Source organism: Emys orbicularis, chromosome 1 (genome assembly GCF_028017835.1).
Source record: "Emys orbicularis isolate rEmyOrb1 chromosome 1, rEmyOrb1.hap1, whole genome shotgun sequence".
NCBI lineage: Eukaryota > Metazoa > Chordata > Testudines > Emydidae > Emys > Emys orbicularis.
The window spans coordinates 346,255,151-346,269,895 of NC_088683.1; the positions used below are offsets into that span (position 1 = coordinate 346,255,151).

The following is a 14,745-nucleotide window of genomic DNA, read 5'->3' on the forward strand; positions in this document are numbered from 1 at the left end:
TGATTTTTATATATATATATATGTATATATATATATAATTTTCCTTTGTTCTTGCAACCTACTTACCAGTCACCCACTGTAAAATTTTCTTAGGATCTCACTGATTTTACAAGTCACTTGTTCTTACGCCTGGGCACTGTGGGGAAATGAGTTGTCACGCCAAAGGAATGGACTGGGTGAGCTTATCCATATATTTTTGTAGCTTTCAGTAGTTTGTGTAAATATTACCTAGCAAAGGAGGGTTTGTTTGTGTTTAGCGTTTTGTGTGGGCCCAACTTTAGAATCTTGCTCTTCCCCTCCCCCTCCCCCCCAACCTCCTTAGCCTTGGATCCATTAAAAATGCAGAGTCCTACTGCATTTTGGCAGAGCTCCCATTTGTCACAAGTCATAGTTTTTATGCTGAATGTTTATTGCAACATATGAAAAGGGGAGGATCTTGTAGCAGTGGTCTCTTAAGACATGCAGTGCATTTGCAGTGTGCTACATAAATAGCAACCTACTGATGTCCCAAAGAAGGAGGAGCATTTAACTTGAGCCAGGTATACACTTCAGACCTAAATGGACTTAACTAATTTTGCTCAGGGGTGTGAAAAATCCACACCTCATGAGCAACGTAGTTATACCGACCCAACCCCCTGTGTAGACAGTACTACGTCGACAGGACAGCTTCTCCCATTGACATATCTACCACCTCTCGGGGAGGTGGATTTACTACACCAATGGGAGAAGCTCTCCCATCAGCGTAGTAGCATCTTCATTAAAGCGCTACAGCAGTGCAGCTGTACCACTGTAGCACTGAATGTGAAGACAAGCCCTTAGACTTTCACACCTATCACACAATAGGAGTTAATCCTGGCCTGCAACTGCTGCAAAGATAAGGCAGGTAGCTATGCTGTCCCTTCTAAAGGTGACTAATAAGATTAAGCCTCTTAAAACTGAACTTTTAATGAATTTTGTAGGTACCCACTATTAAGAGGGTCATGTAACTTTTTAAGAATGTATCTTGTTTTTTCTACAGGTCCTGAAATCTAGGCCCACATAGGATTGCTGTATGCTACATGTTGAAATCCAGCGTGCACTATATCAAACCTACCACAGATACCATTGGAACTGGCTTCTGTAATACAGGGTCTCTTCTAAAGTTTATCCGTTATCCTGTGTAATAAACAATTTCAAACTTTGCAATATTAAAACAGTAGGGTGAGATCTGGGGGATAAAATAAGTGTTATTCTCCCAAGCATCAGCTCTCTCATGATGCCAAAATAGGTGCCACTCACAGATCTTAATATGATTGCGCATCTCCTTTCTCTCCTGCTTTGATCAGCAGTGAAATAGTTACATCGGAGTTCATGTTGAAATCATGATATTAGTCAACAACCCATGGATATGAATGTGAGCAGTTCTCATTTCTTAGAGCTGTTTGTCAATTTGTAGATTCAGACAGACCTCAGTATCAAGGACACTTGACTTACATTTAAAAAGTTGATGTTTGCAACCATAAAGAACAGGCTCTTAAAGGTGAGTTACAAAGGGGAAAAAATGAGTTTGTGACCTTTCTTACTAAGACCCGAACAGTTTTTACAATGTGAATTTTCAGTGCTTGTTTCTCACGTAAGAAATTCATATCTTTAAAGCCTAGCACGTAATGACTAGAGAATTAGTAAAACAGTGACATCACAAGAGCTTAGCGTGTGAAAGTTGAGCAAGAGGGGAAGAATTTAGTCAGTGTTTAAATCTTTTATGTTAGTTTTTGGTAACACCTATTTAACCTCAGTGACTAATGTACATTTTGGGGGCAGAAAGTCTGCTAAAGACTCAACATCTCTGCCTCCTTAATTAAGGTATGAGCTAATATACAACCTCTGAGGCCTGCCCTCCTCCAGCAAAACCAGGGAAGACTAAAGTTTGACATTCATGATACAATTTTTTAATTTAAAAAGGGGGGTTGATGCCACCCTTATGTATTAAAGGTGTTTTTAAAAAATGTCACAAGCCCAATTTGTTTTAAAAAAAAATCCCAGTTTAGGTTCTGGAGCACAAAATGATGGCTAAAGTGCCTAGTTGCTAAGTGGCTGCAAACTGGCCTCACCTGACCCCAGCAAAACAGGAACTTGCTGGAACCAATGTAAGTATAAATCATGGGTCAATGGTGTAAGACATCACCAACATAGTGCATGCTGGGTATTTGCAGCAAGTAATAGCTGGTTGTGGGCCTAGACTTCAGGATCTGCCAAAGAAATAAGGTATGTTCTTGGTAGGTTTGAAATTTGAATGCACCTTGGTTTGGACCATTAGATTTGTGGATCATCTTTTAATCCTGTTAGTGAATTGAAATTAATAATTTTCACACTTCTGAATGTGATTTAATAACATGCACCTACTGTTTGCTTAGCCTTAATGTGTGAAATATAAATATATTCAGTCGTAAACCACCTTCTGCTGCGGAATAGCTGTTTGGTCTGCTCTCCTGATGACAGTGCAAAAATGCATTTCCTGTCCAGTAGTTTCCATTTGTATAGATAGTGAATCCAATATTAGGCAGCAGCATGCAATGTTATACTTCTGGGTAACATCTCGTTCTGTCAACATTTAGGTAGGCATTGCCCATTAGCGTGCCCTGGAGTCCTACTGCAATTATGAAATAGGTCTTTCTCAATAAAAATCTTAAGCATCTCACTATAAATTTCACAGGAGAAAAGGAGCAAATAGGGGGAAAATTGTTCAAGATGTTAGGCTTTGTTAAAGACGTTTGGCTTAACATAACTATTCCACGCTGGGCTCTGAACCATGTTCCTGAAACTTTTAAATGTTTATGTGATTGAGGCAAAAGAACTAACACAATCCTTGGATATTTAAATAAGGAAATACAGAGCAGGAGCAGGAAGACAGAATTACCTCTCTTTAGGTATTGCTATGCTCACTGCTGGCATACTGTGTTCAGTTCTGGTCTCTACACTTTAAAAAGGATGTTGAAAACTTAGAAAAGATTTCAGAGAAGATCTTTAAGACTGAAAAACATGCTTCATAATGGGAAATATAAGAAGCTCAACAGGAACAACTGTAATTATATAATCTAGAATGACCTACAAAGGGAGAAAATTTGACATTAAAGGAGTACTTTAATCTAGCAAAGGTATAACAATATCCAATGGTTAGAAGTCTTTAAATCAAAATGTGCTCCCACTGCACCTGAAGTTAGGGGCTCAGTGCTGGAATCACTTGGTGAATATCTGTGGCCTGCATTATACAGGAGGTCAGTTGGTTCCTTATTGGCACGGCTGGCTCCAGGTTTTCTGCCGCCCCGAGCGGGGGGGGGGGGGGAGCCGCGGCAGCGCGATCGCGCCGCTCCACTCTTCGGCGGCAATTCAGCGGCAGGTCCTTCGCTCCCAGAGGGACCCGCCGCTGTATTGCCGCCGAAGACCCGGACGTGCTGCCCCAATAGCGGCCGGAGTGCCACCCCTTGGTATTGGCCTCCCCAAGCATCTGCTTCTTTAGCTGGTGCTTGGAGCCGGCCCTGCTTATCGGTTCCTTCTGGCCTAAAATCTATGAAGTTAGAAGAATTCAAACAGAAAATAAGTTTTAAGTTCTTAACAGTGAGGATAATTAACCACTGGACCAGAGTACCATGGGATGCAGTACATTTTCCATCATTTGGAGTCTTTTTAAATGAAGACTGGATGCGTTTTTAAAGGCAGCTGTAGTTCAGACACTGGTTGTTTGTCTAGTTAGTGTTCATTTACATAGTAGGGAAGAATATTTCCTCCACACCAGGCGCTATTGGGTAAAATTCTACCTGTGTGTGCAGGAGGGCAGACTAGATGTTCAGATGGCTCCTTTTTGGCTTTAAAATCTGTGAATGTGCTCTTAAATCAGATTAGGTTGCAAGATATACTCCTGGGGGAATTCTGCACCACTGCGTAATGCAGAATTTTGCAGAAATTAACATGGTGCATGCAGAATTTCCTTTCCCTCACAGAAATGGGCTGCAGTGCTGCTAGCTGCCACTAGGGGCCACTGGACCCAGCAGAGCCCAGCTCACACATAGAAGACACTGCTGGGGGGGAGGGAGAGGGAGCTAGAGCAGTGTTTCTCAAACTGGGGTTTGCGAGGGTACTCCAGGGGGTCCATGGGCCCTGCTGATCAACTCCTCCCCCTCCCTCCCTCAACTCCTCCTCCCTCCCAGCGCCTCCTGCAAGCCAGGGAACAGCTGTTCAGTGGCATGCAGGAGGCACTGGGAGGGAGGGGGAGGAGCAGGGATGGGGCAGGCTCGGGGGAGAGGGGGCAGAAAGGTGGGGAAGAGGAGGGGCAGGGTTGGGAAGAGGTGGGGTAGGACCTTGGGGGGAAGAGGTTGGGGGGAGGCTTTGGGGTCCGTGAAAAGTTTTAAATCAAAATGGGTTTCCTCAGGTTGCTAAAGTTTGAGAATCGCTGAGTTAGAGGGTTCCTGGCAGCTGAAGTTTTCAGCACGGCCTGAGGGAAGGAGGCAGTAGTGCGCAGGAAACTCCATGCAAGCCTGGGACCGAGCATCAAGCTGTTTCTCCCTCTGGATCTCTGGGGAGGGAGGGAGTGTGGGTATCTGGGCAAGGGGGCTGGGGCCCTGCGGCTGGGCTCTGGGGCGGAAGGGGGTGCAGATATCTGGGCTGGGTTCTTGGGGAGAGAGGAGGGGGTGTGGGTGTGGGTATCTGGGCAAGGGGGGGCCCTGCAGCTGGGCTCTGAGGGGGGGACTGGTATCTGGGCCAGGAGGTCCCCGTGGTTGGGCTCTGGGGGGAAGGGGATTTCGGTGTATTGGCTGGGGTGGGGCTGCTGCTGGGCTCGGGTGGGGGAGGGGTTGTGAGTGTCTGGCCCCCCAGCTGGACTCTGTGTGGGGTAAGAGGGCAGAAAAATAGGAACTGGGTTGTCATAGGGGTTTCTTTAACTCTCTACTCCTGGGGGAATTTTTGTGTGTGTCTGTATTGTTACAGACATATTTGCTGCCAGGTATTTTGAAATAAATTACCAAAATAATTGAAACCGGTGTTGTTATGTAGTGTTATTTTGACAAATAAAATTTGCAGAATTTTAAAATATTGTGCGCAGAATTTTTAATGTTTTGGCGCAGAATGCCCCCAGGAGTAAAGATCTCATGGGATTTTAATGTTGCATTATCTGTTTGATGCTATGTCCTCTAGTGGACAGTGCTCTGCATTCTCTTCTCATCTTAAGTCACTGTTCTCTAGCAGCAGTTGTTCTGAAGAAATCCAGGGCTGAGCAATAAGGTAGAGCGTTACATACGTTCTTAGGAGTGTAGTTTTTCTGCTGGAAAAAGAAGTCTTAAAAATAAACGTAAAGAAGTTGGCAACCCACTTGTGTATCTGTGCTATTAATTGACAGCAGTTTTCGCTGTAAATTTCACATCCAGTTTGCAAAAGTTTATTCTGGCCTTAGTTATTCAGTAAAATGCCACACTATTTTCTCACGCAATTTGTATGCAAGGCTACTCATGTCTTAAAGATGACCTCAGAATTTTAATAAATTGGTCTCTTTTGGACTCCTGTCGTATGTATAAAGTATGCCTGAAAGGGGTTTTTAAAAGAAATTTTTTGTTGCTTTGTATCTGAGATATGAGGACTGTAAACTTATCTTCCCATGTTTTGTTGGATTGGTTGTGTATATATGAGGATGTATAGCTCTTGCCTTAATTGAAGGGGCAGAGATGCTGAATCTTTAACAAAAGTTTCCTGTCTCCAAAATGTTAATTGCACATTGGAGGTTACAATAGTTAACTAATAGTCTGATTAAAAATCTCTTCGTTTCTTAGGCTGTGTCTACACTTTATGATAAATGTGGGCTTGCACATTGGCTAACAGAAGATCCTAGTGTAGACAGGGCAAGCTGTAGGGGGGGGAAGCGATTTCCAGCCTGTTCACGACCCGAACCCGCAAGCTCCACAGCAGCCTCCGGGGCTTAGCACTCACTCACTTAGCACAGGATTGCTCCGTAGCCTAGGCACCCTCCCCTGCTGAGCCACCTCTCTGGCCTGGTTTGCTGAAGTCCCTGCAGTCAGGTTCCCTGGGCCCTGATGCACAAGGCATCCTTAGGGCTTAACCCCTTCCTGCCCATGCTGTAGCCAGAGGGGGCTGGCTTATGTCAGTGGCCAGCAGCAACCTGGAGGTGTTAGCTGCCTTTCGACACTGTGCGGCACGAAGGGACAAGCTTCTTCCAGCCATGGGGGGGGGGGGGGGGGGGGAGGGAGGGAAGGGGGCAGGGGGAAGAGAAGAGATGAGCTCTGCAAAGACACAGACCGGGTCATCCTCCTCTTCTCCCCCCCCCTCCCCCCACAGCTGGAAGCAGCTCCCATCCCTTCCCTCCTGCACAGTGCCGAAAGGCTGCTGCTGTCCACATTCTGTCCACAAATCTGGGGAGGGGGGGGCTGTGACCCTGTGTGCCCCCCCCACACGTGTTGCCTCAGGATGTGGCGCCAGGTACCAGGAGAGGCGGGTCCATCCCGGGGGCCCAGCAGGCATGGAGGGGAGGTTTGGTCAGTCACCACTGCTGTATGAGAGAGGTGCACGGGAGTGTGTGTGTGTCACCTCTCCCTGTGTATGTGGGGGCTAGGGGTGTGTATGTCACCCCTCCCCATGTGAACCTTAAAGCCTTAAAGATAAGAAGGTAAATAAAAAGAATCCAACTATGCAGTATTTCTTTTTAACGGGCTCAGTCAACTTGATGTTAATTTGAATGTTTATACTGCATAGTTCGGATTGATTGCTATTGAACTGGCTTGAATACGAGTAATTTTACCAGGTGTCCCGTATTCAGCATAGGGAAATGTGGTCACCTTAAGTCAAGATAAACCCTAGAAAGTGTTAAAACTACAACTTGCCTTGTCTACACTAGGATCTTATGTTAGCTAATATACTAAAACCCCACCGTTTGTCGTAGTATAGACATAGGATTCTTAACACATACTAGGGTTTACTTTGACCAGCTAATGTGTGTTAAAACTACAACTTGCCTTGTCTACGCGTTAGTTACCAAGTGTTAAAAACACATCCATGTCAAACAGCTGAAGTGAACATGTATCTTCAGTTCTGTGAATGACTACGTTGTTCAGGTTCTGAACTGCATACGCTTATAATAAGCCTGCTTGAGGGTATATTCTGCTATACCAGTGCAGCACTGGCATACAATACTCATTAAAAAGGGAAGGTTTTAAAGCCCTAGTTCCTGTGGGTTTAAGACATGGGGTTTCTTTTTAATTTAATCTGTAGTTTTTGCTTAAGTTCATGAAATTTCAGTGTTGAGTGTTCAAATTTACTGAAAATGTTATGAGGCAAGGAAAGAGGACAAAATGCCTAAGGCTGCTTATTAGAAGGATATGAGTCACTTGGTAATTTCACATTCTCCTATTGTAATATCCTATTTATGGTGCTGTTATACACCAAGGTGTTCTATTCATCTGAATAAAATCTGTCAATGATTTTCATTTCTAAAGACTGAGTTTTAATTTGCTTAAAAACAATGAAACCACTAAAAGATCCACATAGAAACTAGTCAGTTCCAGAAGACGGATGGACCTGCAACAAAGGGAATAAAATTGGGCTTGTGACCTCTTATGTTTCTTCATGATTTATAAAGAAAGCCTGAAGTTTTTTTCACCAAAAGAAGACAGGGAGGCAGTTTTAGACTATTAAAATGCAGGTCCTGTTGGACCTAGGTGTATACTGTTAGATCACATAAATAAATAGTGAGTGGGGTAGCTTGGGACTTCAGCCAATGTTGCCACCATCCTGTTTTGAACACAAGACAAATGCTGTGGGCCTATGTCTGGCTTGTTAGAAGGAGGATGGCAAGCAGGTGGATATGGATTGTTAAGATTCAAGGTCAATACTCCTCATGAACAGCACTATTCAGGCTATTATGGAGAGCCGAGTACAGTACACTCACAGTGAATGTTTATCAATGTAAAGTTAATAACTTTCTGCTTGTGATACAGAATGTCTGGGCTTTACCAGCACTGTTGTGGAGAATCCCTCCAGACTATAGAACAAATCCTTTGACTGTCCCCCCCCCTCACACCCCAAGGTATTCAGCAGACTGCATTTCTTTTCCCTCAGGCACTGTCTGTTTATTTGTACGGTAAGATGGGATGAATAGAACAAGCTAACAGGGCCGGCCTTAGGGAAAAATGGCACCCTGGGTGGACTTGCATTGTGGTGCCCCTACCTCCGCTGCTAAGTTTCCTCTAAGCTGCGCGGCTGCCTATTAAGCCCTGTGCAGGGGCTCAGGGCTGCGGTGGGGGGGAGAGGCCTCTTCCCCCAGCGCAGATGTGCCATGGCGGGCAGAGGCGCCCCTCCCTCGCCCCCGACTGCTGTGGTTAGAGGGGGCTGGTGGGGAGTCCTCTCTCCCTGCTGCAGCCCTGGGACAGCCTGCACCCCCAAACCCCTCATCCCTGGCCCCACCCCAGACCCCACACCCTCCCACACCCCAATCCTTTGCCCCAACCCTGAGCCCCCTCCCGAACCCCTCATTCCTGGCCCCACCCCAGAGCTGTCACTCCTAGCCAGAGCCCTCACCCCCTGCACCCAACCCTCTGCCCCAGCCCTGAGCCCCCTCCTGCACCCCGAACCCCTTGGCCCCACCTCCCCCACCATCAGAAGGGGCCCCGGTCTGCTCCGCTTGCGTCCCGAGATCCTGCTGGCTCTCCCCACCCACCACTGGCTCCTCTTGGCCTGCCCGCCATCTGGCCGAGGGCTCCTCTCCGCCCCCCTGGCCAGACCCCAGTGCATCTCCGGCTCTGGGCAATCTCTGCTTCCTACCGCCTGTCTCCCCGGAGCTGAGCCGCATGGGACTGGTGCAGAAGCCTGGCCAGTCTCAGTCAGGTGGCGGGGGTGGGGCAGGAACACAATGTGGGGGTCTTGGCTGGGCCCCTCCAGGCAAGTGCATCTTGAGGGAGCCTGGCCGGGGCAGGCCCTGGCCTGGCTGATCGTGCCACTCCAGAGGAGCCGGAGCGATTCCCTTCCCCAGGACCAGCCCTGGCTGTGCTGCCGGCTCAGCCCGGCAGACAGTCGCCTCCCAGCAGGCCGGTGAGTGCGGCTGAGAGGCAGGGTGTGGGGGAGTGGGTCTCTTGGGGGTCGGGGTGGGGGGCTGGGCTGTGAAGGGGCAGGGAAGATCTGTGTGTTGGGTCACTAGGAAGTGGGGGTTCTGTGGGGAGTGCTGGGCAGTTGTGGGGCTGTGTGCAGGGCGCTGTGCATTTGTGGGTGGGTCGGGGGGGGCGCTGGGCATAATGGGTCGGGGGGGGGGCTCTGGCCATAGGGAGTCGGGGGGTTTTGAGTGAGGGGGGGCTGTGTGGTGTGGCATAGGCCTGTCCCCGAGGGGAAGGGACATGCTGTCAGCACAGGGCTGGGGAGGCCACTGTGCGTCTGGCAACTGCCGGTTTGTAAATAGTGCCATCGCAGTGGGCGGAGCGGGGCTGCCCCTGCATGCCAGGCCCCATTGCTTCCAGCTGGCCTCTCGCTCTGGGGACTGACCTCCCCACACCATGCTCCATTGCCTCCCTGGGGGCCTAAAAATATGTTTGGCGCCGGGTCCACAAAAGGTTAATCCGGCCCTGCCTCTGCCCTGGGAACTCCCTACAGCCTCCTTCCAATAGCAGGTTCCCCAGGAAATCCCCAGGAAACAGCAGCAGCTGCTTTTGCTCCTGATTCAGCTCAGGAGCCCCCCCCCCCCCCCCCCCCACACACACACACACACTTCCTCTAAACCAGGGGTTCTCAAACTGTGGGTCGGGACCCCAAAGTGGATTGTGACCCCTTTTTAATGGGGTTTCCAGGGCTGGCTTTATACTTGCTGAGGGCTGAAGCTGAAGCCCCACCACCTGGGGCCAAAGCCAAAGCCCAAGGGCATCAGCCCTGAGCAGCAGGTCTCAGGTTACAGGCCCCCTGCCTGGGGCTGAAGCCTTTGGGTTTTGGCTTTGACCACCCCACCTGGGGCAGTGAGGCTTGGGCTTTGGGCCCCCCAACCCGGGGTGGCGGGACTCAGGCTTCGGTCCCCGCTCCTGCTGTTGTTCAGTAATTTTTGTTGTCAGAAGGGGGTCACGCTGCAATGAAATTTGAGAACCGCTGCTCTAAACCAAACATCCTCCACACCCCAGGCTAGTGGGATGTTTCCTTCCATTTACTGGCTGAACTCCCCCCCACTTCTCCAGACCCCCACATGCTGCTGTGTGGGGTTGCTACTGGCTGAAAGGATTATGGCTCCTCCCCACCCCATAGCTTCAGAGAAACTGGAGCACGCAGAGGCTAGGCTGTGTCTTTCCTTTGCCCTAAAGGATATGGAGAGACAAGGAGAAAGAGGAGGTAGTGTCTCTTCCCCCCCCCCCCCCCCAAAGGCAGAGGGGGTAGAAGGGCCGCACGTGTATGGCGTGGTCATCCAACAGAGTGTGTTGTGTGTGAGGGGTGCTCCTCAGCTGTCCCCTCCCCCAAACAGACAGGCCCCCATACACAACTGCTGCAAGGGATGGGAGAACAGGGGGATGGCTTCCTCAGCCAGGCCCCCCTTGTGCCAGTTTCCTGGGGGGAGACAGAGCCAGGGCTGGCCTCCTCAGCAGGGATCCCCCAGAGCAGCTTTGAGGGAGAAGAGCAGGAAATGAGGGGTATCCTCAGCCACCCCCCCAAATGGGGGGGAAGCATGCCCTGGCGCACCTCAGCACATTTCCCCCCTCCTCTCCCAGTCTGCGCGGCTCACTGGGCACAGCAAAGGGGACTGTGCTCCCACCAGGCAGTAACTAGACACACAGACACCCCCACCCCCACCCACCCCCACCCACCCCACCCCTGCAGCCAAGCAGGGAGGACCATGTCTTTCACGTGGGGGGGGGGGAGGGGGGAGCTTTTTAAAGTACTGGTGAAAGACAAAGGTTTTGTCTACAACTTCTCAGTGTAGACATACCCTCAGGTGACAACATAGTTGCAGTGGTTCCCCAGACACTCTAGTGTAAATTGGTCCTAAACAGAATCTCATCACCACCACTCATTTGACACTCCCTCTTTCTAAGGCTGAGTATTCTGCTTTCAAATCCCTGTTAATCCAGAAAGTATGATATCAAAGCTTTACTATAAGGCTGGGCGGAGAGATTGATCTCATTAGATAACTTAATCTTTACCCCACTTTTAACTCGTGAAATACCAGAGGGTGTAACTTTGAATGAGTGTTGGCTTTCAGAGATAAGATGGACAACATGGGAGCATTGAAGTTTTAATGCACTGGAAATAGTATTTGTATTTAGCAAATCAATACCGCATTTATATGCAAATGGCTTTCAGTAACACATCACCCTGTTCTTTGAAGCTGCCTTCTTTGAATCAACATTCATGGGGCCTAGAATAAATTTTTGTTTAAACTGTCAAGGTGAACCTGTTTCCAGGCTTACATACAGTTGACACCACTCACAAACTAGAGGAAAACTTGCCTTCTGGTCCAGCTCTCTAAAATGGAAAAACTAGGAGGTGCAGTGCTGTCTGAAGGACTGTAACGAGATACTGGTTGTTCTCTTTGCATGCCCCCTTCGGACGTTGAAAGAGCAGCCTCTCAATAAAGCAGTGTGTCATACCAAGGGTGTTTTGTCACGGTTCTTTCACTGACCGTATTGCCACAGTACCTGAGGGCCATAAGTGCAGAGGATTCTAATGTCCTGCGTAAACTACTGGTTTTAACCCAGTTTGTACCAGGTTAGGACTTGGTTGGTAACCATGGCACCAAATGCGGTTCACCCTTGGCAGAAGCCAAGCTAGAACCTGATTGTCTTCCTATAACAAGTTCTTAAGTCTAATTTTATTGTGTGGACAGGACTCTGTCCGGTGGCTGGCTGGCTTTCCTCCTAGGTCTGTGTTCTCAGATGTCCAGAATGCATTGCCCCACATGCACTGATACTACAGTTTGCATGTCCTCCAGACACACTATTACATGCTGAAGCAGGGTGTATGGCCAGTAAGATTTTTCCAGAATACAACTGATACATAGCTGTACTTGTTCTGTGGAGAGCGGTTTAATAGCAAATTACAGGTGTCACCCCTTAAACGCCGGAGTCTTGATGTGGCTGTATATGTGTCTAACAGAGTTTGTTTGGTTTACAGTACAAAAAGGAAGGACAAAATGTAACCAGTTATTGCCATGAGACCTTGCCAGGATGGGTGCATGACGTGCTAGGCCATAATTGGGCATGTTTTATCGGAAATAAAGTTTCGCCCTCTCCCTCCAGCATTCATGTGAACCAGCTCCCTCATCAGAAACCAAGGGAAAGGTGAGTGCACACAGTGAATGGAGGATGACTTTTTATTTTGAAATATGGTGACAACAGCAGTTGTGCTTTAAGTTCCAGACTAAAACGTGTGGACTGGCTCGGGGGCAAGATACAAAGCTATAGTATCACAGCAAGTTTGTGGTCCAAATGAAAGTAAATTCCTTAGGCCTGGGGGAAGCAAGTAGTGGTGATGGGGCAGTTTAGTGGACAGGGTTTCCATTTTCTTCAGATATGGCATGCTGTCTTTAAGCTCAACTGTAATCACAGTCAAAATGGAAAGCTACATTTAATCTGTTTTAAAAAGATCTGGAGATGTTTGTAAGCTTCCTGGACTAAAAGTGCAGAATCTGTAGCAATAAGGATGTCTACAGTTATTCCCGATTAAGTGTTGTCTGATGCCGGCCACTCATTTCCAGCTGCTAACAGCTAAGTGGTGAATATCCTTACTTTTCAACATAAGAAATTACTATGGTCACTGGATATTATTCAGTCACAAATCCAAATGGGAGGAGAGGCGGTCTTAGTCAAGCTTTGGATTGAGATTTGATCCACAGCCTGAAAAAGCTGGAGAACCTCTGTCTAAATAACCTGGTCTGCTTGTCCAGTTGGCTCTCTGAGGTACACTCAAACTTTGAACCTTAATCTAGCATCAACCCAGTTCTAATAGAATAGATGGACTTAGACTAAAGATCTAAAGCACTGGTGTGGGAATTTGAAAGAAGAAGGTTAGGAAGTGGTCATCCCTGGATTTTCTGAATGCAGAGAATAGAGGAAAAGTTCTGAATTTAAATCTTAAATCCAAATAATTCATTTCAGGCAAATGGTCCCATGTAATGTCCTCTTTAAACTACTGGGACTGCTTAAGGTAAAAGGGGAGAAATGATTGGCTTGATATTTGTTTCTCCCCCACTCCACAGGGCAAGTCTATGCTTAAAACGCTGCATTGGCTTAGGCTAGGTCTACACTACAGCGGGGGGTCGACCTAAGATACGCAACTTCAGCTATGTGAATAGCGTAGCTGAAGTGGCGTATTTTAGGTCGACTTACCTGGCTGTGAGGACGGCGGCAAGTCGACCGCTGCCACGCCACCGTCGACTCCACTACCGCCTCTTGCCGCGGTGGATTTCCGGAGTCGACGGTAGAGCCATCAGGGATCGATTTTATCGCGTCTTCACTAGACGCGGTAAGTCGATCCCCGATAGACCGATTGCTACCCGCCAATCCGGCGGGTAGTGAAGACGTGCCCTCAGCTGTGCTGCTGTAGTGCTTTAATGAAGACAGTAAGCTGTCTGGAGAGAGTTCTCCTGTCGGCATAGTTAATCCACCTCCCCAACAGGTGGTAGCTATGTCTGCGGGAGTGCTGTCTACACCAGGGGCAAGGAGTCACTATAACTACGACACTCGGGGGGTGGGTTTTTCACACCCCTGAGCAATGTAGTTATGCCAATATAGGTCAGTAGGGTAGACCATACTTCAGTATTACAGCTAGCTTACAAGAGCCTGCTCCTAACTGAGTGGCAAAGTGTTAAATTGTCTAATCACAGCAGTTGTGTGACTAGTGAGTAGTCTTCAGGCCAAACTTTTATCTTATTGTACTGTTCCTGATTGTCTGCAGGTTTTCAAGGAGGCCTTATGTACACAACTTTGACTTCGTGAAAGCTATCAATACTGTTCAGAAATCCTGGACAGCAACAACATACAAAGAATATGAAAACCTCTCCCTGGAAGAACTAACTAGAAGAGCTGGAGGTCTCAAGTCCAGAGCTCCGAGGTATTAAAGTTTTCCTACTTAGGTCACTCACGAGGCCTGCTGGTGAGAATCATTCTCTGAGTTCTTTGGAGCTGTGTTGATTATCATCAGCTATGGATCTAGCTCCTAGTTCAGATTATAGATAATATACGATGGAATCCAGATGTATTCAAACCCTTTATAGTATGATTGAGTGCCAGCATATTTGCCTGTTTGAGTCCTGATGATCCAAACATATCTGGCTGTCTTGCAAGCACTTCCGATGAATGGAAGTTTTTGCTGTTTGATCCGGTACTGAAATTGCCTCAGAATATACAGATTAAGGGAAGAGGTGATGACATGGGTGTAGAATGGGAATTTTAGAATTAGACTCATCACTCAGGTTGTGCCCACACACAGCTATGGCAGACAGTTAGGTATTTTTATCCTTTAAATAAAGTTAATTAGGAAGTTCATAACCTTCAGTCCAAAAACAGCCATAGACAATCATGGCTGAAATACCTACAATGCAGATTTTCAGAAGGAGTTCTCTGTCACTATATCAAATTGCCCATCCCAGTGTCTCCTTCTATAGATAACTTGGGGAGAATGCTGGCCTATATTTTATACATAGAGTAAGGCACACACCGTTCCATATCAGGCAGCAGGGGGTTGTGTAGGCACACTGTAACCTCTGATTTCAGTACAGTCTGACCAAACTTGTAACTGGTGGTAGAA

General features: G+C 47.7%; 1 protein-coding gene across 1 annotated transcript in view; it reads left to right on the top strand.

Moving 5' to 3' along the window:
- CTSC (cathepsin C) overlaps positions 1 to 14,745 on the top strand; it is a 38,422-nt gene that overhangs the window by 11,070 nt on the left and 12,607 nt on the right. Inside the window, exons 3-4 of the mRNA XM_065406280.1 lie at positions 12,112 to 12,278; positions 13,894 to 14,049. Coding sequence (XP_065262352.1) covers positions 12,112 to 12,278; positions 13,894 to 14,049 — 323 coding nt within the window. The remainder of the gene's footprint in view (positions 1 to 12,111; positions 12,279 to 13,893; positions 14,050 to 14,745) is intronic.